Below are 23,255 nucleotides of genomic sequence, written 5' to 3'. Positions count from 1 at the left end.
TGTTAAACTCAAATCTTGAAGCTTTCTTGTAATTTCTGGAAGGAGAGTACACTACTTGAAGCGCGCACTGCTGTAACACGATTTCTATACTCATAAAAGAAACTCTTCTTCACTGCAACTCTTCCTTCATAAACAGAGCTTCGAGCAAGGCGGTGTTCTTCAGGTTTAACAGAGACTTGAATGTAATTCTTTACAGGTACTAGTGGATTAGTTAACATGGAACTTTGAAATTTATTGATTTAGGAGTTTTTGTTGGGAAGTTATTCACAGCAGAAGTTGCCTATGTCGTTTGTGAATACTTCCATCTTCTTGTTAATTCTTTCGTCCACAGATGATTGTTTGGCAGCGGTGCTGTTGGCTTATTTTTTGCATGCAAATGGTTGTACAACTACCATTGCGCTCCTAGGATCATATGCAGTCAGTGTTTAGACAAATGATGATGGTTTGCTACTTACTAAGACAGAAACATAGATGGAAACAAATAACTCTTTGAAGAAAAACAAATCATTCTTGCAATACCAGGAGACATTCTAGGAATTAATTCTATTAACATATTCAATTCTTGGCCTTTTGATCATTGAGCACTTTCAAGGAAATTCAAAGACCATACTGTCGCAAGTATCTCAAGAATTACTTTCTGCAAAACCGAGCCTCAGAACTAAGAGTTCATTAATCATGCATTCTTGTCTTATTTCAACTCTAGTGAACTTCAAGTAGCTCTCCAAATGACTAAGAATAATTTGAGGTGTACTGTGTAAATTTGTGCACCCAAGTGAATAACATCTCATCTCTTTATTCAGAAAAAACAGACAAAACAAACATGTTTTCATTCATGGGCTACACAGACAACCTGCTTGCCTATATTTTTTCCAGAAAACAGTCCAGCAAAGGCAGAAGGACCACTTTCCAACCCCTCGCTTATGTCCTCTAAATATGTTATCTTCCCTTGCTTGTAAAGACAACCAACATCTTCAAGAAATTTCGGGTACAAATGCAAGAAATCGCTCTGCAGAAACCCCTGCATTCTTACACGCTTTGTAATAAGATTGAATAAGTTTCGGATCCCTTGTGGATCCGTCATGCTGTGCTGAGACACCATCCCACAAATAGCAACCCGGCCATGAACCCTCATGTTGAGCAGCACGGCTTCTAGCATTGCTCCACCCACGTTCTCAAAGTATATGTCAATGCCTTGCGGGAAATATCTGTTTTTTGGTAAAAATGAGATGATACATACAATTAAGATGTCCATGATGGAGAGAGAACAATCGTTGTTTCCAATTTCAAGCTATTTCAAGAAGAAGGATAATTACACTTGTTCCCCTAAGGTTTAGGCATATACCCTTCAATTTTGAAACACTACTCTATCCTTGCAGTCATATTTCACGTTACAAATTCCTCCTTGACGGACTGATTGATAGGATGAATGTGTAATAGTGGATTTTTTCTTATAATATGTTCAAAATTTTAGTGGTTGTGTTCATGTAATTATTCCTAAGAAATTAATCCAGTGACAGCCCCAAAACATCGACATGTTTAATTCTTTTAAGAATTGGACTAACCTTTTAAGAGCTGCATCAAGATCCGGTTCTTCTTTGTAGTTGAAAGCTTCATCAAAACCAAGCTTATTCTTCAAAAGATCAACCTTAACAATTACAAGAATCCGCAAATTGAAAATAGGCCTCCAGAATCACTGAAAATCTATATGCATAAAAGATGGCTAAGAGAATGATGCATTTGAAACTTCTGTTAAGACACTCACTTTCTGGCTGGTCCCTGCACTGCCAACAACATAGCAACCGTGTAATTTAGCAAGTTGGCCGACGAGCTGCCCCACAGCTCCAGATGCAGCTGAGACGAACACATATTCATTCTTCTTAGGGGCACAAATCTCGTAGTATCCAACATAAGCTGTGAAGCCTGGCATGCCTATATCATGTCATTGATCAAGTTATTGCCTCAAGTAGCAGTACGAAAACAGACACACACACACACACACACACATTATAACCTAACATAAACACTTGACTCCTGTATAAACACAAAGAAACACATTGCATTGCTTAACATTACATACAGATAAAATACAGGGATAATTACATTAACGACCCCCTCAAACTTTGGTTAAATTACAAAAATCACCTACCGTTTGAATAATGACACCGACATTCTATATCAGTGATGTTTTCATAAGACTGCGAGATATTTGACTAAATGAAAGCATCACCACCTAGGGGCATGTATAATCATGGAAACAACAGAGGTGACTTCTATAATTTGACTATAGTTGAGAGAGTGTAAATGTAATTATCATATAAATATATATGAATTCATTTACATATTAGGGAATAGTTCTCTCTTCAGGAAGACATGTAGACGTCAGCAACTGAAACCCTCTTCTCATAATGTCTTGATCAATATCATGTCACAGTATACAAGGTAAAACTGTTACTATCTTGCAATGCCAACTTTGTCGTTTGGACACTAAAGCTTACATACCAAGGAGGCCGATGTAATATGATAGTGGTATAGTATCTGGCTGAACCTTCCTCAACTGTTCCGGTTTGTAAATTAAGCTGTACTCTTCCCAGCCAGTAAAACCCGAAACAATGTCTCCTGGTTTGAAGTTTGGGTTGTCAGAGTCGACCACTTTGGACACACCGAATCCTTCAACAACCTTTGTCAAAGAGTAGATGTTAAGCATTACTTGGCAACATGAATAGCGATACCGTTTAAGTGAATTTAGATTGAATGAAGACAAAGTTCAAGGATGTAAAACTCTCCCCTTCTTCTTGGTCCTAAAGCTTACAACAACTAGTGCTGCTGTTAGCCCATACATATCCACTAGTGTTCTTACACCAATTTTAATGCACTAAAGGGAAACCGCTCCGCAGAAAACTGATTACAAGAGTGAGAGACAACAGTTTTAATGTTGAGGAAGTTCGACAAGCATCGAAAACAGTGTGAAATAAATTAGATTATGATTTAATAGTTGGCCACATAAAAGACGAGTGCGGACGTGATATCAGTATGTGAAATGAAAGTGCATACAGATACTTCAGTCATGAAAAAGCAAAATCACAGCAATATTTGAGGAAAATTCGATTCTTTGGGGCATACGGTGAGGATGAAATGCTTGTAGAGGGATCCCATACATGTGGCTTAGCCTTTGGAGCAACAATTATAGTTATTGCTGCATTAATTGATTGGTTGATTTTCTTAAACTAAATACTAAGTGTAATATATTCATCATGTGATTAGCTCGAGTTTGATTCGTTCTAACTAAAAGTTTCCACTAAAACTAATAAATACAAGTAATAAACTGTTATAAATAAAATACACTCTGAAGTGCGGTCCTAATATATTTAGTATCCAACTCTTCAAGTCAAAGAAAATGAGGTACAAACTACAGCTCAACATGTTTCCCACTTCAAACCATGCAACACGTAAATATATATACATCTCAAAATGAACAAAATCAAACCTTTGGGGAGAAAAATGAGAATAAGAACTCTTACAGAGCCAGGAACAAATGGGGGCAAATAGGAGCCATGAAAATCTCGCATTCGGGCACGCATGTAAGGGTCACAAGAGAGGTAAAGGTTCTTGACCAAGAATGCACCAGACCCTTTTGGAGCCTCCAGCTTCATCTTCTTCCCCAACTTCAACTCCATGTCTGTTTCCTTTGGAGCTCCTTCTATGTATCCCTTCAATATTATCTGCTTATTCTCCACTACTCTCCCTATATTTTCACCCATTTCCCCCCTTTCTTTGGGGCAAAAAGATGAAATTCCAAGCAATAAACTTGAAACCCACTAATGGGTTTTAGCTACTATGGAGATTTCTCTTCAATTTTCAGAAGGAATTTGGACCAGAATTTGGTTTGGACAATGATTTGGTTAGTGGTTGGCTACTACCCATGCCAAGCAATTATTACGTAACTACTACAGTTATTGTTTGTGTTGGTCAATATCAACAGTGGTGGCGCCAGCTACAAAAAGTTCTATCATTAGCTACCAAAGGTGGGTCAGAATTCCTGTAATTAAAAGTTATTTTTACAATAGCAGTATATCATTAAAGTCTTCAAATGATAGAATCAGCAGCAAGGATTAAACAAAAAAATAAACAGCTGATGATTACAACTATTCTCAAGTAATTTCTTTTAGTTTTACCTTTCTACATTCACTCAAAAACAGATAAAAATGTACAGTTCAATACAAAATTTGAGAGAATATAAAGCCAACATGCATTTGTTGGAGAGAGAACTGAAACCAAACACAAGGATAGAGAAAACTAAAACAATTTCTCTTCCCTGTCTCTGTCTTGTTGATAAATACCATACAACTTTACAATAACATCAAAATCTACAACAATTTTTTCAGTTTGTTCACAGCAGGTTCCTGCTTCATAATGGCACTCTCAGCCGGATTGCTCCCGCTGCATTAGACCATATCATGTTCCTCTGAAATGAAAACTCAAGTCAACTAACACAAATGATTCAAAGTGGTGCGGAATGGTGTCTATCAACCGTTGGATGTGTATAAGATGAGGTCATTAAGTAAATGACAAGAAACTTCTCAGGCAACAGAACTGTACAGTGAGATTCAAATGTGCGGCATCAAGGACTATGTAGATTTCTCAAGTGGTCAACCACATCACATGAACCACTCAGCCGCTGAAAATCAGAGCGGTGAAGGAGATTTGCTGGGGCGGGGTAGGGATTGTTGTTGCCTTTGCGATTCATAGATGTAAGCTTGCCTGTAATGCTATAGCGCACGCGTATACGGTGACATTTGGCCTCAGTTGAGCAGCTCCCATGCACTTTTACTACTAGCATAACTTCCTTGTCCCTGGCATCTTCACACCAAAAGTTTTGTGGCACGCCGTCAACAAACTCTTCTAATGTTTGGTATTCCTCATGGCTGATTGATATTTCGGCAATATGATCAGGTTCAATAATTCCAGCAGCTGGATTGACCTGTTTAATTCGCACCATGTTAAGAGGAATAGTTCTTCACAAAAGCAAAGGTCGAGAACAATACACTTATTGCATGTTCTGAGGAAAATAAGGATTTGTTCGGCAAACAAAATACAATATGAGATTCATAACGATGCTTGTAACTGTTTCAACTCAACCGATTAATTAGTGCCTCAGAAGTCTGCTAATCATGTTGCACATTTGGCATGCCTTCTCAAACTTACACAAACAATAAATGTATTTCAACAGAATAATGATCGGCTCATGTATGGTTTAACAAAGACTGTATTTTTGGGAGACTCAATCCTTGTGTTTGAATCATAATATTTTATTCAAGAACCATTCATATTAAAAAGAAATTCCTCCTATATTTTTATTTCAATTTTATAAAAGGTATATAGGTGCCCGATGACAGCTGTGCAAAAACTCTAATGATTTTAAGACCAACAGCCCAGATTAACACACGTTGGCAAGTGACCAGCTAGTTGCTTGAGCAGTATCAAATATAGTAAAAAATAAATCAGAAAATTACCTCAAGCCACCGGGGGAAGCCAAAACCACCTCTTGGGCAATGGTCAGAAGCTTGTCCATCCTCCTTAATGGTAGATAGACCTTCACAAATTATTTCATATATAGCTCTATCTTTCTTGCATTTGTTCGTGATCCTCAATATGGATGTATCCTGGTTCTGAAGGATTATGTTATTTGTACTGACAATGGCTTCTGGAACTTTGGTTAGTTCTTCAAGCAAACGCTTGATTTTCTCATTTGATCTGATGATTTCTCCAAACTCTTGTCTTCTCACTGACTCGTCAACTCGAGCTACCTCCACACTGAAAATGCATCGGACAGGCTTGTGATCGCTATCAGTTACATCCATGCATGCTTCATACCTGTCATAGATGGCAAGCTTTAAGAAAAGCATGGGGAAAGAACAAATCTAAACATGCTGAAGATATGTGACAGAATGGGAAGAGCGAGGATTGCACGGGAGTCTTGAGAGAACAAATTAGAAAGAATGTAATTTGTAATAAGATATGATGAAACTAATTGACATTTCAAGAGAAGGGAAAGGATTGACGAAGCTCCACAACCATGGCAATGGACCTAACTGAGATAAAACGTATCATGGATATTTACTCCTTGAAGGAAAAAAAAACAGTCGTCTGTGTAAGCAAAATTTGGTTCTTAAAAAGTCTAAATAATTTGTCAACAAGTCGTAGGCATGAAGCAGAAGTATGGAAAAAACAAGAACAGAAGTGGCAAGCTTAAAATAATATTCATATTGTGGAAAGGCAATATATTCATTTTTGCATTTTCACACTTTCACTTAAATACTAGTAACTCGAATTTTACAAGATCCAGTTCTACAAAAACAAAAGGTAAATGTATCTTTGCTGGCTGCTAATATGAAAGGCTTCTTTGTCCCATAAGTTATAACTACATTAGCCTAAATACGCAGCAACCCATGTTCTCCAGCAGCACCTTGTCAGTCATTGCTAATGTAACATATTCCCCTTTCCACTTCAGATATTATGTAAATTCCAACCACCCCAACTTAGTTACATGTCAAAGTCAAGTGAAAATACCATCCACAAAACCGAACTAAATAAATAGGCATTACAAAAAACTTAATAATGAAAACCATCTAGTGGTGTTCTCATTCCCTGAATAAATTACACAAAGTCCAACTCATGAATGGTTCAATCAAGGAGAAAAGTAAAATTTTGCTTCTCTGTTGGTCCTTTCCTTCCCCCAAACAACATAATATGCTTTGTAATCTAAATTTTGTTCCCACGTAAGGGAAGCGAGTTGCCTACTTTGAAACACTTAATTAGAATAATCAGATTTTAATAAGGGAAGACTTATTTTTGTAAAGAAAGTCATCTCAGGGGAAGGTTGAAACAGAAGTAGTTTACATATGTAGATATTGGGATAAATAGCCTCCAATCATGACACAGAGTTCTCTCTTTTTTCTTTTCACTTTTCTTTTCCCTAGGAGTGAGAGACAGATCTTAAACCTTACAAATAATCAACAAAACAGGCCGTAGAAAACTAGAAATTAACTAGGTGGAGAGTGGGGTGGGGAAGCCATGAAGGAGACTAAGTGATCCAACTGAAAGTATAGAATAGAAGTATGATATGCCAAGGAGGGCAAAACAAAATTAGACTGCGAGTATTACAATCCACATACACACAGAAACCTCACTTAACCCATATAGATTTTAGTAAGTAATATGCAAGGGCACATCATTTCCCCAATAACTTACTGCAATATTGACGAGACTACAGGGCAGTCTAAGCTGCAGGTCGACACTGAAGCTGTTCGGCTATCACGATACAAAATTCTGTCACACCAAGCAGGAATCCGTTTCTTCTCTCCAGAATCATAACCTTACATAGGATAACCAAATCCAGAATCAGATTTCCAAAGAAGCACATTCGTCTCTCACAAACATATCCTACTGCAGGTGTTTAAAGATACTGGAATCATGCTCAGTGTCAGATCCCATCCAACTTTAAAAGGATCAGGAAATATATATTGCAGTTACCTGCCGGGAAAAGAAAAAGTCTCATGGAGCACTAGAGTTCAGAAAATTTCATTTCAATTACCTGCCAAACCAGGTTGGTGCTTTTCGAACTTGTACGTTGGAGGAAACCTAATAACAGCTTCCCGCATTCCTTGGAAGACATTTCCAGCTTTCATTTCTGCTCGCAACTGATCCCTCTCCCTAAGCCAGTCAAAGCATCTTTGAGAAACAAAATCCCTCGCTTCATCATAAGATATGCCGTCAAGTCGATAGTTAAAGTCCCCCAGAAATACGACCATGTCTGCCTCAGAAAGCTCTGGCACCCCTTCTGCAGGGTTAAGACCTATAGCCTGCACAAGCATCAATACATATTATTTTTTAGGGTAAATTACAACATCCTCCCCTAAGGTTTGGCATACTTACGAATACCCCCTTGTTGTTTGAAAAATTACAAATACCACCCTGATGTTTGATAAAATTATGTAATCCTTGGGTGGAGGTATGAAATTGTCTTTGCCCTTCCTGTATTTTTTTTTAAAAGATGAAAAACTTATTAAAAAAATCGAACGAAATGGATAGAAATATTTTAAAAATTATAAAATAATTATCCACTTAATCCATAAAAAATAAAAATAAATAAAGTTATAATTTTTAATCCACAAGGGTATTTTGGTCAGTTTACCATAAAATGGATGGAAACCTAACGGATTGAGCTAATTGTTAGACGATCGTTAAAATCAAGGGGGTATTGATAATTTTTCAAACAACAAGGGGGTATTCGTAATTATGTAAAACCTCAAGGGAGGTCGTCGTAATTGACCCTATTTTTTATCCACTCAAAGTCTATCAGAGGTTTCCTTAAATCAGTAACAAAGGAAACCTTGAACTAGCAAATATCAAGAAGCTAGCAAGCAGCAGTTTTAGAAAACAGCACACGTACACTCGTACTTCGAAGCATTTGAACTGCAGATGAGACGCCGGCTGCAACAGAAAGGACCAATGGCAAGCTCGAACCGTAAACAAGCAATAATAAAAACATTGAGCAGGCAAGCAAGCAACATAAAAGTAAATGCAGCACCATACCAGCTGCACCGTTTAGAATATTGGAGGGCCGACTAAAAATCATTGTTCGATATACATGATCAAAATCAGCATTCCGGCGATTGACAGCTTCTAAATGTGCAGCAAAATGACAATTCACAAAGCACATCACTCGACCATACACTCTCATCCTCAGCCCAACTGCTCCCTGCCAAGAGAACCTTACTTCAATGACAACAACAAAGTCTACCATAATCGTAACAAAGAAGAGAACAAAACAGTAACACCATATTGTAAATAAAGGATGGGTTAAAAAGCTTTCCGTCCTCGGCATTTGGAAAAATTAAAAAAACACTATGTAGGCTTCTTCATCAAAGGCAACCAAAAGAGCCTCCACCTCTTCGAAATGGACCACAAGTCATCTTCATCTTATTGATAAAGAGGAAGAAGAAGAAGATAATTTCAATGATACAGATGGAGAAGATCTTGATTGCTACAAATCGATCAGGATCAAGGGAATAAAAGGAATGATGATCATGACGATGATGATGAGATTGGGGAAGAATTAGAGTTTGATTGATGGATATTTTATATTTGTTTTTGTTTTATAATTGATTATGTAGGATTTGTTTAATAATCTTGCAAATTTCTTTTATGGTAGGATGATTAAAATAATTTATAGTGATTATATTTTTAATTATTTGTGCATTATTGATGTTAATTTATAGTGTTTATATTTAATTATTTGTGCATTATTGATGTATAAAATATATAATTTATTTCTGTACATCTACGCCGTGCTTTAAAATGGCGTGCACCGCGGACCCTTGAGCAATAGCGCGCCGTGTGCTTTTAACAACTATGAGTAACAGTAAGTCTCGAGCTATTCCATTGAGAACAGAGGGTGCCTACCACAAAATGAATTCTCTCATATTGAACAATATCTAATGGAAAACTCTAAGCTAAGGTGGATAAATACTCCAAATAGTCTGTATCTGAAAATAGAAATAGTACAACTAATTTTCCATTTTTAAATCAGTTACACCAAAATTAGGACTTATCCAGTAATGCAACAGCACATATAGATGGTACTCAGGACACAGATTATCCAACCACCACCACCTTGAAAAAGAAAATATAACTCACAGACCGAAGGGCATGTAGTCAGAAAATAACCTACATTAAACATCAATTTCATAGTAAATAGGTTTGTTGTAGGACAAAGAAAAATAATTTTCAATAACTGAGGCAATAACTTAATACTTTATAGTTAAATGATTTGTCTTGCTTCTTATTCCTGTCAAAGTCCCAAATTTAAGAAAATAGAAGCTAACCATTCATAATCAACTCCTAAGAAACTACCAGAATCAGCAAATGGATAATACCTTATTTCCAATTGCTCGGCCCAAACCACAAGGAACTGCAGCAACATCAACATCCCCAACATGACCTCGGATGTTGTTCCTAACCCTACAATATAACCTTTTCAATTAGAGATACAGTAATTACCAAAAAAGCAAAAGAGAAACTGAAGTCTTAACAAAAGAAGATGGCAGGTTTGTGATGGAGGGGCAGAGCAATAGTGTAATAAAAGACATCTTGTGCAGATGTTCCATTCAACAATGGAATTACTATCACTAAGTGGACTCGTAATGGAGTACTAATCAGGAGAATTTGGATGGTGGAGTAACAAGAATTAGCATAATTAGCTTAAGAATACTAACCATGCAGAGATAAGCAAGCCTGCCAACTGCCTGGAGCCAACACGTGAAAAGCTAGATCCCTCGTCCAATGTTCTTCCAATTATATCCAGCCACCATTGTCCTGCAGAACTACCCTCAAGACCCATCTGCAAGTAATACAAGTGTAAACATCAACATGACCAAAGAAAGTTCGAAGCGAGAACCCCTAGGAAAAGGAAAAGAGAAGGCAAAGAAGTTGTTGGAGTTAAAGCACCTCCAAGAATGAAAATGGAAGAACATGCAGTTTTTATATCCAGAAAAATCAATGAGTCTTGTGTCTCCTGAAATTTCACTGGGGTTATATCAAGCCCAAATTTGCATTACTATCCAAGTACTCTTAACAATGTGAAGTGGATTAGGCTAAAAAATGAGGAACTAAGGTAAAAAAATAGTATGTGACATATAACCAAGTCAGCAATCTTTACCTAAGAAGACCAAACTAAGGTCGCAAAATAGCAAGGGACCTTAAGGACCTCTCATCCATACATGATTCCACATCCTATATTTCTGTAGTTTTAGAAGGATGGGATCCATGCAAAATATTGGTTAGTGGATCCAAAAGGGTCCATTATAGATAAGTTATGCATCCAAATTCACTCTGTTACATAAAATATAGAATTAATCTTTGATAAATGTTCAAATAAGCAAGAATACCCCTCGAATATACAAAATAAGAAATAGATAACCTTACGCAATAATGACATAAGAACATTAGGTAACGACCAAGGAGATCATATCAGATCTAGATATCAAGATTCAATTTATATCTGAAATTCTCATCTCTGAAGCAGCTGTCACCTCTTCCGAGCTGGCATCCCCATATCCTCCTCACTTGCTTCCCCTCCCCCCTCATGGCACATCGGAGATACCCTCCTTCCCTACCCACCGTCCACCTTCTGCAGCCCTCTTTCTCCATGTGACTGTCATGCACTGTTTGCCACACTCCACTGCTCCCCCCCCCAACCAATAAGAGAAATAGACATATTCTAGAGAAACTAATGAGCTTATGGTTAAAAGGGGGGGAAAAAGGGAGAGTAAAGAAACCGATGCAGATATGCAAAAGGCAGCAGTTGCCAGGCAGCTCTGGCAGAAGCACATTGTCTTAAGCTAGTCAGTTGGAAATTCTTTCATTAACTCAGCATTTTTGCATATATAGTCTTACGATTCATAATATTATTATGATACTTGTTTTAATTAGTTTTTGTATGTTAACAAAGGATTCCAAGTTTGTGAATAAGAGTTGAAATTGGTAAGTGTAGGACTTCTTCCTAAACACTTATGAGTTTTATCCCGAGCCAGTCACCCAATTGCACCTCTGCTCATGATCTATGCAGATTATAAGGATTTTCTTAACACACTCAATAGGAAAAAGGAATTAATAAGAAAGAAAAGGAGAGGTATTATACTGTTTCTTTAGCAGCAGACATTGCGAGAAAACCAGCACCCATTTCCACCTCTTGCAACCCAACAACAATAATATCAATGTCCGCAGCAGCCGAGCCCAACCACGATATAAGGGAATCAGGAGCTGCTCTTCCTTGTCCAACATTCCATGTACCAGCCAAAATTTTCAAATTCTCTAGCCTTGTGTATAAAAATTCCTTCCCTGCCAACTCCGAACGGAATATGTTGTCGAGTGGTCCAGGAGAGGTAATGCTCCATCCACGAATACCACCATGATTAGCCAAGGTGAAAACAAAACCAGCCCCAACAGCCAAATCTATCACTGGGCTATTGTGAGCCACCCATTGTCCAAGCAAATTGCCATTGAGATCCAAAACCTGCACAGTGCCACTTATGTAACCTACCCATATTCGAGAACCAATAGTACAGAGGCTTTGAACAGCAAAAGAATGGTACTGAAAATCCTGCAAGCGGTTGCCGTTCCCATCCCATTGTACAAGTAACCCATTTGCACATCCAGTCCAAATCATTCCGTTAGCTGTTGCGAGCAATGCTTCGGTTCGCCTATTATCGTCTCCAAAAGTTCCTTTTGCTGCGGCCCGAAGAACAGCATCTGCTGCTCCCAATATTGCATTACGGGAACGCTGAAAGAAATTAAAAGAATTTTGTGCTTTTTCCTTTGAACCAGATACAAACTTCATCCTAACCTCATCCTCCACCAAAGAATCAAGGGCCATGTTCTCAATCTGACCATCAATGTTAAACACTTTCAGTAAATCTTTGGTTCGAGCATCCCTGTGCAATAGAGAGAAGTAAAAATCCAGAAGAATTTTATAGAAAAAATAGGGGGAATCAAGTAAATAAGCAGCTGTATAAAATCAAGCAAAATACTATCAACTGCTTTTATTCCTTCTTGAAAGCTCTCAGAAACTTCATTTTTATCCTATTTATCATTCTGTCAATACAGAAGAACCCCAGGCATAAACTACTTCTCGTTCAAAACTGAGAATGCTCAGGAACATGAAAATTCATAAGTTGCAAAAAGTACCTATTCTGAAAAGATAACTACACACATTGCAGCAAATATTTCCAATTTTCTCTCCTCAATTCATATTTCAATCAGTCAATGTTTCTCTTGCAAACCACAAAGTTTTACAGCCACTTGAATTGTCTGAGGAATCCAATATTTTATATATTGTGCAACATCTGCATATCCTAATTACTCTTTGCAAATGCTTTCGCCATAAACTAGAGACACTCATTTTCATAAAGTATTAAACAATATTCAATTTACATTAAAGGTCACAGAAGAAAAACGATTAATGTGTTCCCCCCCCCCCTCCCACTTCTTCTATGTGTTAAATAGTTTGCAAAAGGGTGATCATTATGATGACTTACCATAAAGCAAATGACTGATAACTGGCAGTCCACACCTTTGCCCCAGCATGATCCGATAACATATACTTGACATCCGAAGTAAATATGTTATTGCAGGTGCCATTCTGTGTAACTTGACCCCTCAGGTCAATGTATGATCTCTCTACCAATAAAGAAGCCATGTGTCTTTCACCAGCGGTTAGAGAAAGTGATCTCTCAACAGCTTCCCAAGGCCAGATCTTCATTGCACCACCCTCAGACCCAGACCATATGTCCCCTGTATCAGAGGGAAAATCAGGATGATCACAAATATTACTCAAACTCGAGATAATAAGTAAATATTACTAGACCCGAAACACTAATTATTTATCATAAATTCAACACTTCAATGAAATTACCCAAAAAATCAAAAACAAGTAAATGTCGTAACTGGAATTTGAAGATGAAATAGTTCCTTACAAACTCCCAACACCGTCAAGAAAATAATTATTATGGAGGACTAAATACAAGGAGAGAAACAGACATCGTGCGCACAGGAACTACGACCCATCTGAATCTTCAAAAACTCTGTTTCCTCTCTACGAAGTAAAGTTTTAGTCAGGTATTAGACAAACGGCCACAACATGTATCAAAAGGTATCTATAAGATTGTTTTTTAACATCAGGTGTCTAGTATTAACAGAAGATACTGTAATCACAGGTCCAACTATTGCTAAGTTTTTGGCCAAGATTTAATGGACTTTTACTCATGTATTGCGTTAGTGTAACATCCTCGAATTGTACTTCTATCTTCAAATTTTGATATGAAACTTGTAATAATACTCTCTCTGCCACTTACTTTTTTCGAGCAGCGGCAGGCTGTCTGTAATATTTTACTCTGCTATTCATGGTACTCGGATCCTAGGAAAAGAATAGAACTTAATGGGGGCAATGCCACTGTTCTATCTACCATATGGTGTGAAAATCAACAAAACCGCAAGGTTTTCCATATGCTTGAATAAATCATTCGGATGAATGCATGAAATACAGCGGCATCAAAACTGTGACTTCTCTAGGAGTTGAAGATATAGATCTTTTCAAATTCTTTTGTGAATCTTCACGAGCTATAGCAAATCCCATTTTACTCATGGGCGACTATTTCATATCAAACCCAAGGTCTCACACATTTGCACATGCAAACTTTGCTACCAATAATTTGGTAAAAGAAAGACAGCAAACCCTGATGTAATGACTAACGATACACTAACAACAAAAGACATCCTAAATTAATCAATTAATTAAATTTAATTCTACTCTCCAAAGGACACTGTCAATACCAAATGCAATTATTTCATTGCTCTGTAACACATATGAGTCTGGATCTAAAGAAAACAAAAATATTGTAACAAAAATCAAAATTACCATAAGAACCGACAACCATGGATAGCACCGGCCCTCTATGTGCCTGCCAAGAGAACACCTCCTGAAACCCATTCCTTGCACCACCATTACCTCCCCCATTCACTTTTTCACTTAAAAAATCCAACATCTTCCAACAAACAATCCTCCCATCCCTATGTCCACTCCACACCACTCTATTCCCTCCATCCCCCACCAGACACAAGGCAGCAGCTCCCACCGGTACCGACTCCCAATACCTCACCGTCCCCTCCTCTTCCCCCTCCTCCACCCCACCATAAATATCATTCTTCAAATCCCACACTCTGACTCCACACTCGGACCCAGCCCACAACTGCGGCCCATTACCATCATATACACAAGCAATCCTCCTAAGGAACCGCCCGAATTGAGTTTCTCTCAAAGGGTGCGGCCTTATCTCAAGGCTCGGTGGCCGGTTCAGGTGAACCGGAGACCGATCCGGAGGTTTAAAAATCCCAGTCCCACCTCCCGAACCAGAGAATTCCGGCAGCGGCTGGTCAGGGGACGAAGAACTGGACAACTTCCGGTCAAGGAACTGGAGCATATAATCGAGCCGCCGCTGGTAATTGGAAGAGCTGCCGACTTCATCTGCTTCTTCATCCGACGAGGACGAGTTGTAGAACCTGTCAAAGATTTTAGGGGCTTTTTGGTAATTCAGCGAGGCATCATCAAAGCTGAAATTCCGGCTACCGTCCCCGGATTCCTCGTCGGAATCGGAGCGGAAGGCGAACTTCTCCGAGTAACAATGGAGATTAGGAGCGCGGAGCAAGGCGTCGTCGTTGTGGTCATCCATGGGAACGAGAATATAGGGATTCGCGAAGAATTTGGGGATTTTCTTGGGGCAGAAATCTCGGAGGGGTGTGATTAAGCAGAAGAAGCAACGGAGAATTTGAGAGGATTGTTTTTTTTAATTATAATTATTTTGCCTTAATTACAAGTGTAATTATTGAGAATTCTTCAAATACGACGTCGTTGGTGGGTTTAGAGACCCCACCAAACTGGGAAGAGCAAATAACTACCACGGACCGGCCATGTGTCTAATGTCAACTATTCACCAAACAATTAATTAATCAATTAATTTAATTATTATGAAACCTAATTAATTAATTTAATTATATGCTGATGTGTTGAAGTTCACCTACATCATTCCATCCTAATTAAATATTATTTATTTTATTTTGAATCTTGAAATTATTTTTAATTTCATATAATTATTAAATTAATTGAATTTACAATTTATCTATCTATACTATTTATTAAATACGAGGGATCGGACTAATCACCTTCCATTGGAAAAATATATATTAACTAAAATAACCTCAAGCATATTTTTTGAATTCTATTATACACATTTTAAAATTAATAAAAAATATTTTAAAAAATATCAATCTATAAATATTTATATTTTTTCTTTCCTATATAATATTAAATTAGCATGAAAAAAATCAAATTACAAACACGGATCAAGTGTGGTTTGCTCGTCAATTTTAATCAAACTTAAATAATTTAGTATCTTGTATTATATTTTGTAAGCAATCGAGTCGAGTTCAAATGAGACTTTCAATATAAAATTTTTAACATCAGCGTTGGGTAATTGATCAGATAAATTTTTACCGTCGTTCCATAATTTTATCATTACATCATAACAAAATTAGAAATAACTAGACCTATTAATTAATAAAATTTATGGGCCCTCACACATTTTGGTTTGTGCGGCACAAATTCAAGAAGAATTATTATATTGTCAAAGTGGTAAATTGGGAAACATTAATTATTGGTTGTCAAACATGATTTTGGTGAGTTTCCACTTCCTAATTTTAGTTATATTAAATTATATTTAAATCCCATTATTGTTTTTAAAAACAGTTCTTGGAGAAAAAATGCTAAAAATTTGGAATTATTGTTGTTAATTTAGTGGATATCTTTTCATGCCAACTTCTCCACTATAGATATATCTGGAAAAAATAATCTTTTTTTATATATAATAATTTTAAAATTGAATAAATGGATGATGGGTTTTTTTCCCTTTTATTTTAGAGAAGTGTGTTCCATATGTAAGTAAAAAAATAAAAAATAAAAATAATTACATTTACATCCTTTATCTATAGTTTTCTACATACATCTTCTGCGTAATTATAGAAATCACCCATATCAACCCAAAAAAAAACTCGAGAGTTGAAATAGATAGGGCCTCATAAATTTTGAATTCGTCGTTCGGGAATTCACAGTAAAAGGAACAAGAAATTCTCAATGAAAAAAGTGCTCTCTGAACTGATCGTGAAAGTCGCTTTACATCATATGGTTGTTTCCATAACTCTACACTCGACTTGGATTATGTATCCAAAAATATCTACTCTCAGCCATTCCACATGCTGCCCAGTCGAAGCGTGGTTAGTTTGTACAATAATGTTGACGTTTTTGGGGGATATATGTGTAATTTTTTCAAAAAGCATAGACGATTCGTGCAAATAATATTGACGTTTTTTTATAAATGTATATATAATTTTTCAAAAGGTATGAGTAATTCTGTAAATTGATCATAGGTCAAGGAGTGTAAATATATTTACTGGAAATTAAAAATTGATGATATGTGATAATACAAATTCTATATAAATTAAACTATTAACCAACAATACATATATATATATATATATATATATTTGCAATTGTGATAATTAGAAATGTAAAATGATAGTTGTCTTGAATTGTCATATTGCTCATACGTAACTATGATACATTGAATTTCTTGGGCGTTGAAAATGAAATACACCTTTTATCATGCAATCATAGTATTTGTTTTGTAAGCTTCTATCACATTCAATCAAAAAAAAGTAGGTAGGGCCATTATTGTCTTTTTGCAATTATTCTTGTTTATAGATAGGAGAATTTAAATATATTTTTTGAAAAAATTAATTTTACATTATTGTGCGAATATATATTTATATATATACTATGATCACCATTTCAGTTCAAAATGAAAAATTCGAGAAAAAAATAATATTTTTCGATAATTTTACACAAAACAAATGTTAAATTCCTTACGTGATCGAATCATTAATGGATTTCAAATTCTCAACGTGGAATTTACAAGTAAAATGAAGAATACAAAATCGAGATTGTTAAAAAAAAAAAAAGTTTAATGATCAAAACCACAATGCCCGTAGAATTAGAATTACATGAAGAGCAAGAATAACTATAATCGGGCTCGAAGACCATATTTCTGGGCTGGCAGAATTCGGAGCCATGTTTCTTGATTCTGTGTCGGGTGTACCTGAAATACGAAAAAATGCAATTTTAGTCCTATAATTTATGAGATTATATTTTTTATGTTTGAATTAGTTTCGTAATTTTAAAGTTTTTTTTAGCAATTTTCATTCTTTTCTATCGGAATCTCCAATTTAATTAGGTAATGTGCAAGTCACATATAATCTTTTTAAGTCAAATTGGCTAGAAAAGGACTAAAATTATCACAATTTTAAAGTTATATGACTGAACTGTGAAAATCAATTTGCGTAGGAATTCATGAAAATTTAATTTAATTATGAAAAAAAAAATCCTGAATAGTATATGGTGATACGCACCTGTAATGCAGCGTAGGGGGGTAATCTCGTGGCCGCATCTTGTAGGTAATGTGAGAAGTTTGGAGACGTTAATGGGTGCGCGGTCCAGACCTAGAAAACTGATGAAGCTGCACAGACATTCTGGTATTGAGTTAATAACATAATCGAGAGGCTGGCAACAACTGTCTGAAGGCCGGCTACTGTCGTTGAGGTAGCTCAGGCAGAATCCAAGTTCCTCCATGCACTTTTGTTGCTCTATTTGTGCTGAAATTTTTACAAGCAAGCAAGACCATACCAACGTCCTAGCAATTAGTCCACATACCAAAACCCTAAATTTCATCCCCATTTCAGCTATTTTAATTTTATTCCAAATTATTGACATGCATATGTATATATATATATTTGAGTATGAGGGTTTGTTTGATAGGTGGGGTAGGTAATCAAACATAGAGTATTACTAGATTATTCATGAGGGATTATTTTAATTTCAAGAGGGAAAAATGCCTTGATTGACTTCTTCTTTTGTTCTAGAATCTAAACTATTGCTTGGTATAGATGTGTCTTAGGTGTGGCAACCATAATTAAGACATGTTTGATTAGGTTGTTAAGGATATACAAGATTGAAAATTACATTATATTATTTAATATTCGATTTGAAATTGATTTTCAAAAGTTCGTATGGTGAAATTATTTTGAACAAATTTTTCACGTAATAAAATGTAAAATTCAGCTCGTTCTCGACTAGATCAGGAAAAATAAAAATAAGATATAAGAGGAAAAAAATCAAACTATTCGAACTTGGCTAGATTAAAACTCGTTTAAGTTAACAACCAAATAAAACCCAGATACAATTCTTGAGGCTCGTTGAGAATCCAGACGAGTTCAGACCGTAATGGGTCGATCCACTCGACTTGATGCATTTATACTTCACTAAAAGAATTATAACATTTAACTGCAATTAATTGTCAAACATATAGCCGTAGCAATGGTTTTTGCCAGGATGGGTAAAACTCATAGCAGATGTTTTGACCATGGCTCTTAGCCGTGGCAAATAATTTTTTCATAGTGGAAAAGTTAGTTTTTTGCATCGATTTTATTTAACCGTAGTTAATATAGTAATTTACCATGATTTTTAACCGTAGCCACTAATATTGTAGCCAATAGTAAATTTTTTTTCTAGTGCTTGTAAATAAAGTCGGGCCATACTTTTGGACCCTTCTTTAAATTTGATTGGGCTGGGCTTGTAAAAGCAACAAATTATAGGCCCAAATAAAAGTTTGAAATGGGCTTTTAGGAAATTCCATCCCAATCCACATGATGTAAGGAAATTCAGTTTTTTTTTTTTTTTTTTGTGGGAATAAAAAAAAGTACGTACTGGCAATTCAATCATGGGTAATTAAGTTTAGTAAAAAGTACTTTGCCTGTGGGTAAATGATTAAGTTAATTACCACTGTAAAATTATGACCACCCAACATATATTTTTGTGAAATTACTGACTATTGCAAGTACATGTTTGAATTAAGATTTCCTTTTCTTTTCTTTTTGAAATTTCACTTTGACCCCTTAATTTTATGCTTGGTGTCAATTTACCCTGTTAAACTATGAAAATATACAATTTCCCCTTTAGCATAAAAATATAATTTTTTTTCATGTTTTTTAAATAAATTTAGACTCTTATACCATTTTAGGCGAATATTAGCTAAGAGATGCAAAATGAACTTATATATATGGATTGAAAAACTGTTTAGGAGTAAAATTGTTCGAAATTGATAAAATTAAGCAATTTTGAAAGTTATCGAACTAAAACTAAAACGAATAAATTTAAAGAATTAAAATTAATAGCATGCACACTTAAATGATTAAACAAATAATTTTGAATGGTGAAGTACAATAGTACTCATTAATTATGAAAATTTAAAGCTTAATTAAAAATCAGTAGGATTCCCCCAAATTATTGGGTCGAACTAATTCTCCATTATTTTCAAATTATTGCTATTAGAATAAAAAAATTATATTTTTTTCCACTATATACATACATAATTATAATAGGTGATCGATTACAGTGAACGAAATTTTATCCAAAAAAAAAAAAATTACTCCAATGTAAAACTATATATGAAATTTAAAAAAATTATATTTACACAAAAAACCTTACATACCTTATATTTTACATAAAAAATAACCACCTCTTTAATTTATCAATAGGTCCATTAATGGACAATTTTTTAGTAGTTTTAATAAATTATTTTTGTATTTTTAATTGAATAAAACCATAAAAGTTCAGATTATGCACATGTATCGAGTGTGTCCCATGTCCTAATAATATAAAAAAAATTAAAGATTTGTGATAATTTTAATATTGTCACTAATTATATATATTTATTAACAAGAATGTTTATTTTGTCACAATCGTGAATTTCATCATTTTAGTAATTACTACTATTTTGAAAATATAGTTATTAGCAAGAATTAGTGAAAAAAAAAACCAGCGTAATTAAAGTTGTCACTAAATACAATTAGTAATATATGTATAACGAAGACCTAATTACAATAAATAATAACGGTCACTATAGATGTGTATGACTAATTATATTTAATGACAACTTAATTCGTGGAAATTTTTAGTTGTCTAAAAATTTAATTGTGGGGGATAAGTGCAACATTTATTAGTTTAGGGAGGCAATTGTTACATAGAGAATAGTTCAGGGGGCAAAGTGTATTTTACCCATAATTATATTATGAGAAGATAAAAATTATTATCACTTATATATATTTTTAACGACAACTTTAAAATTATCATTTGATATTTTCTCACTAATATTATTTTTATTCCTAGTGTAATATATATAGATATAGATATATGTATAGGTTTGTCTTTATATGTGTGTACATGTTTGACCATGCAGTAACTTTGACTTACTGTGAGAGAGAGTGAGAGGGGGAGGGAGAGAGGGGTAGAGAGAAAAGGCAGAAACAGTGTGGGAGTGATAAGCAAGAAAAGTGGTGGACAGAAGAGTTGGTGGGAATTTGGTATGAAAGAGAGGGAGGCAAAAGGGATGTAGTACTTACATGTATTTAAGGATGAAAGAGAGCAAAGCTGTAAGAGACACCTCTTCCTCTCCCTCCCTCCCCCCCCCCCCCTCCCCCATCATATGTTCTTTTCTCACCCCAACAACCCCCACCTTTTCCTTCTTCATCTCTATGGATTTTCCAACTCAAATTAGAATTAATTATATAACAAGCGTAATACATAAATATTTACTGTGTGAGTAATATACAGTTAAAAAAATGATCAATCGCACAAAATACATGTATTATCTGAAGATAGGGAAAAAAACTAATAGGACTCCTCAATTCTATGTAACAAGATGTATTTTTTGGACAAATCTGTGATGTTAGAAATCTAAAACTGCCAATGCCTCGAAATACCGAATCATGGTGGCACTGCACGTCGGATCATTTTGCATAGCACCCATCCCAAAACCCCTCGTTTAATTAGGAGGCTGATAATGTCGACACTTGTTCTGCATTGTTCACACGAAAAGCTTTAGTGCGTATAATTCCAAAACTTTATTTCTCTTTCTGATAAAATGTTTATTAAAAAATAAGTCCATGAGACTCCGACCATAACAAATAATACCCGCTCAATTATCCTATTACTAGCTAGTTTGATGGTTCCTAATTATAATTGGAAATAAATTTCTAAATACGCAACTTATAATATGCAAAAGTAATTGTACTATATATACAAAGATAAAATAACACCTCATATAATATATATATATAAATATTGTATTAATTACCTTCAATTAATTATTAAATATACATAAGCAAGACACATTTATTTTAGGAGTAGCTAGGAAGATTATTCATTCATGTATAATCTGATCTTTGTGGGGGTGGGGGGGGGGGGGTCATGGTGTTGGCACTGTCCAATAAATGCAGAGAGGGGGGGGGGGGGGGCAAAAGGGATGTAAGTAATTATTTTGCATGATATGTAATGTAATGTCTTGTACCTTAGTGTACATATATATATACAATGTGTGTATATATCTGTATAAGGGGTGGGGGGGGGGGGGGGTTGCAGGAGAAGAGCAGAAGGGTCAGAGGGACAACCCGAAATAAATGCTACTTTTCCTTTTGGCATTTGGCTTCGTAAGGCGTGCTTCTGTCGGGATATCCCCCTACCTTTAAAACCGTCCCTTTCACTTCATGCACACCCACACATACACCCACACACACAAATTAAATACATATGTAATATTTTTAATTTATAAAATGTAATTAAAAAAATGGAGTGATCTCTATTTACAAGAAGAGGTTTTATTTTGATGGCCTCCCAAGTCATATATATGTATTATTAATTGTATATTTGATTAAGTATTTATATATATTCAGTGATGTATATATATATATGTATAAATACATATATAGAATATGAAATAAAATCCCGTATTTATTTTTATATTTTATTTAATTTTACTCTTGAATATTCACATGGCGAGAAATTTAATTACTGTATAGAAATTTATTTCGTGTTAATTTAAATGTTTCATGTTCAATTGGCGCCCATTTCATTGAGAATTGAGCCAATTCGAAAATGTTAATTCTAATAGTCCTAAATCAAATTAAATTCCCAATTTGATAATTCTCAGAAATTTTACAATATTTCTTAGATAGTTAGCTTACATATTACCTATGTATATTGTGTGTACGTACGTGCCATGATGATTATATGATTTTAATTATTTACATTATTATGATATTTTGAGGGTTTTTTTCTTTAATTTTGTTTATAACTAACGAGATATCTATTTTATATTAAATGTTGCCAATTGTGGCGGACAATAATTAACTCAGTTCTTCAATATTAGTTCTATACAAAAATCATAATAAATACCATATATAGTTGTAGTTAAAATATATATCGATTAATCATGATCAGAATTAAAATTATCACATTGGCTTATTTTGCCATGGCAATCGTACTCGTTTGTAATGTAAGAAACTGTCCAATTTTTTGTATACTGCTTGGCAATAGAGTTCTCTAGAGTTGTCTCTATGTCAAACACGTTCTTCCCAATAATTGCATCATTGCAATAATATATCTGTCCAAGACTCAATCATACTTTAGTAGCGTTCAATTTTACAAATAAAATAAGGCAAAATTATATTCTTTGTCCGGTACCTATAGTTCAGTAGCA

At 35.1% G+C, this 23,255-nt stretch overlaps 2 protein-coding genes and 1 non-coding gene across 5 annotated transcripts; all 3 read right to left on the bottom strand.

Annotated features, from left to right (window-relative positions):
• Positions 1 to 659: 659 nt before the first annotated feature.
• LOC105166892 (Zinc-binding dehydrogenase family protein) lies at positions 660 to 3,926 on the bottom strand. 2 transcript variants are annotated; one of them, XM_011086406.3, is made up of 5 exons: positions 3,519 to 3,926; positions 2,500 to 2,677; positions 1,763 to 1,920; positions 1,563 to 1,645; positions 660 to 1,205 (listed from the first exon to the last, which is right to left on the bottom strand). In XM_011086406.3, the coding sequence occupies exons 1-5, from the start codon at positions 3,756 to 3,758 to the stop codon at positions 827 to 829; spliced, it is 1,038 nt and encodes a 345-aa protein (XP_011084708.1). In that variant the 5' UTR covers positions 3,759 to 3,926; the 3' UTR covers positions 660 to 826. The 2 variants fall into 2 exon arrangements, with proteins under 2 accessions (XP_011084708.1, XP_011084707.1); XM_011086405.3 differs by having other exon boundaries at positions 1,763 to 1,929; positions 3,519 to 3,921.
• Positions 3,927 to 4,145: 219 nt separating this feature from the next.
• FRA3 (Endonuclease/exonuclease/phosphatase family protein) lies at positions 4,146 to 15,405 on the bottom strand. 2 transcript variants are annotated; one of them, XM_011086407.3, is made up of 11 exons: positions 14,474 to 15,404; positions 13,095 to 13,350; positions 11,699 to 12,491; positions 10,275 to 10,399; positions 9,936 to 10,020; positions 8,593 to 8,758; positions 8,450 to 8,490; positions 7,592 to 7,859; positions 7,249 to 7,372; positions 5,511 to 5,871; positions 4,146 to 4,978 (listed from the first exon to the last, which is right to left on the bottom strand). In XM_011086407.3, the coding sequence occupies exons 1-11, from the start codon at positions 15,282 to 15,284 to the stop codon at positions 4,619 to 4,621; spliced, it is 3,390 nt and encodes a 1,129-aa protein (XP_011084709.1). In that variant the 5' UTR covers positions 15,285 to 15,404; the 3' UTR covers positions 4,146 to 4,618. The 2 variants fall into 2 exon arrangements, with proteins under 2 accessions (XP_011084709.1, XP_088738884.1); XM_088882758.1 differs by having other exon boundaries at positions 8,450 to 8,758; positions 14,474 to 15,405.
• Positions 15,406 to 17,534: 2,129 nt separating this feature from the next.
• LOC110012342 (uncharacterized) lies at positions 17,535 to 18,407 on the bottom strand. The gene is made up of 2 exons (XR_016066495.1): positions 18,073 to 18,407; positions 17,535 to 17,762 (listed from the first exon to the last, which is right to left on the bottom strand). It is a non-coding gene; the product is annotated as an uncharacterized LOC110012342 (transcript).
• Between the last annotated feature and the right edge of the window lie 4,848 nt (positions 18,408 to 23,255).

The sequence above is a fragment of the Sesamum indicum genome, linkage group LG7 (genome assembly GCF_026168435.1).
Source record: "Sesamum indicum cultivar Baizhima isolate 11 linkage group LG7, ASM2616843v1, whole genome shotgun sequence".
NCBI classification, from domain to species: domain Eukaryota; kingdom Viridiplantae; phylum Streptophyta; class Magnoliopsida; order Lamiales; family Pedaliaceae; genus Sesamum; species Sesamum indicum.
The sequence above is the reverse complement of the archived record's forward strand: the minus strand, read 5'-3'. Positions and strand labels throughout refer to the sequence as shown.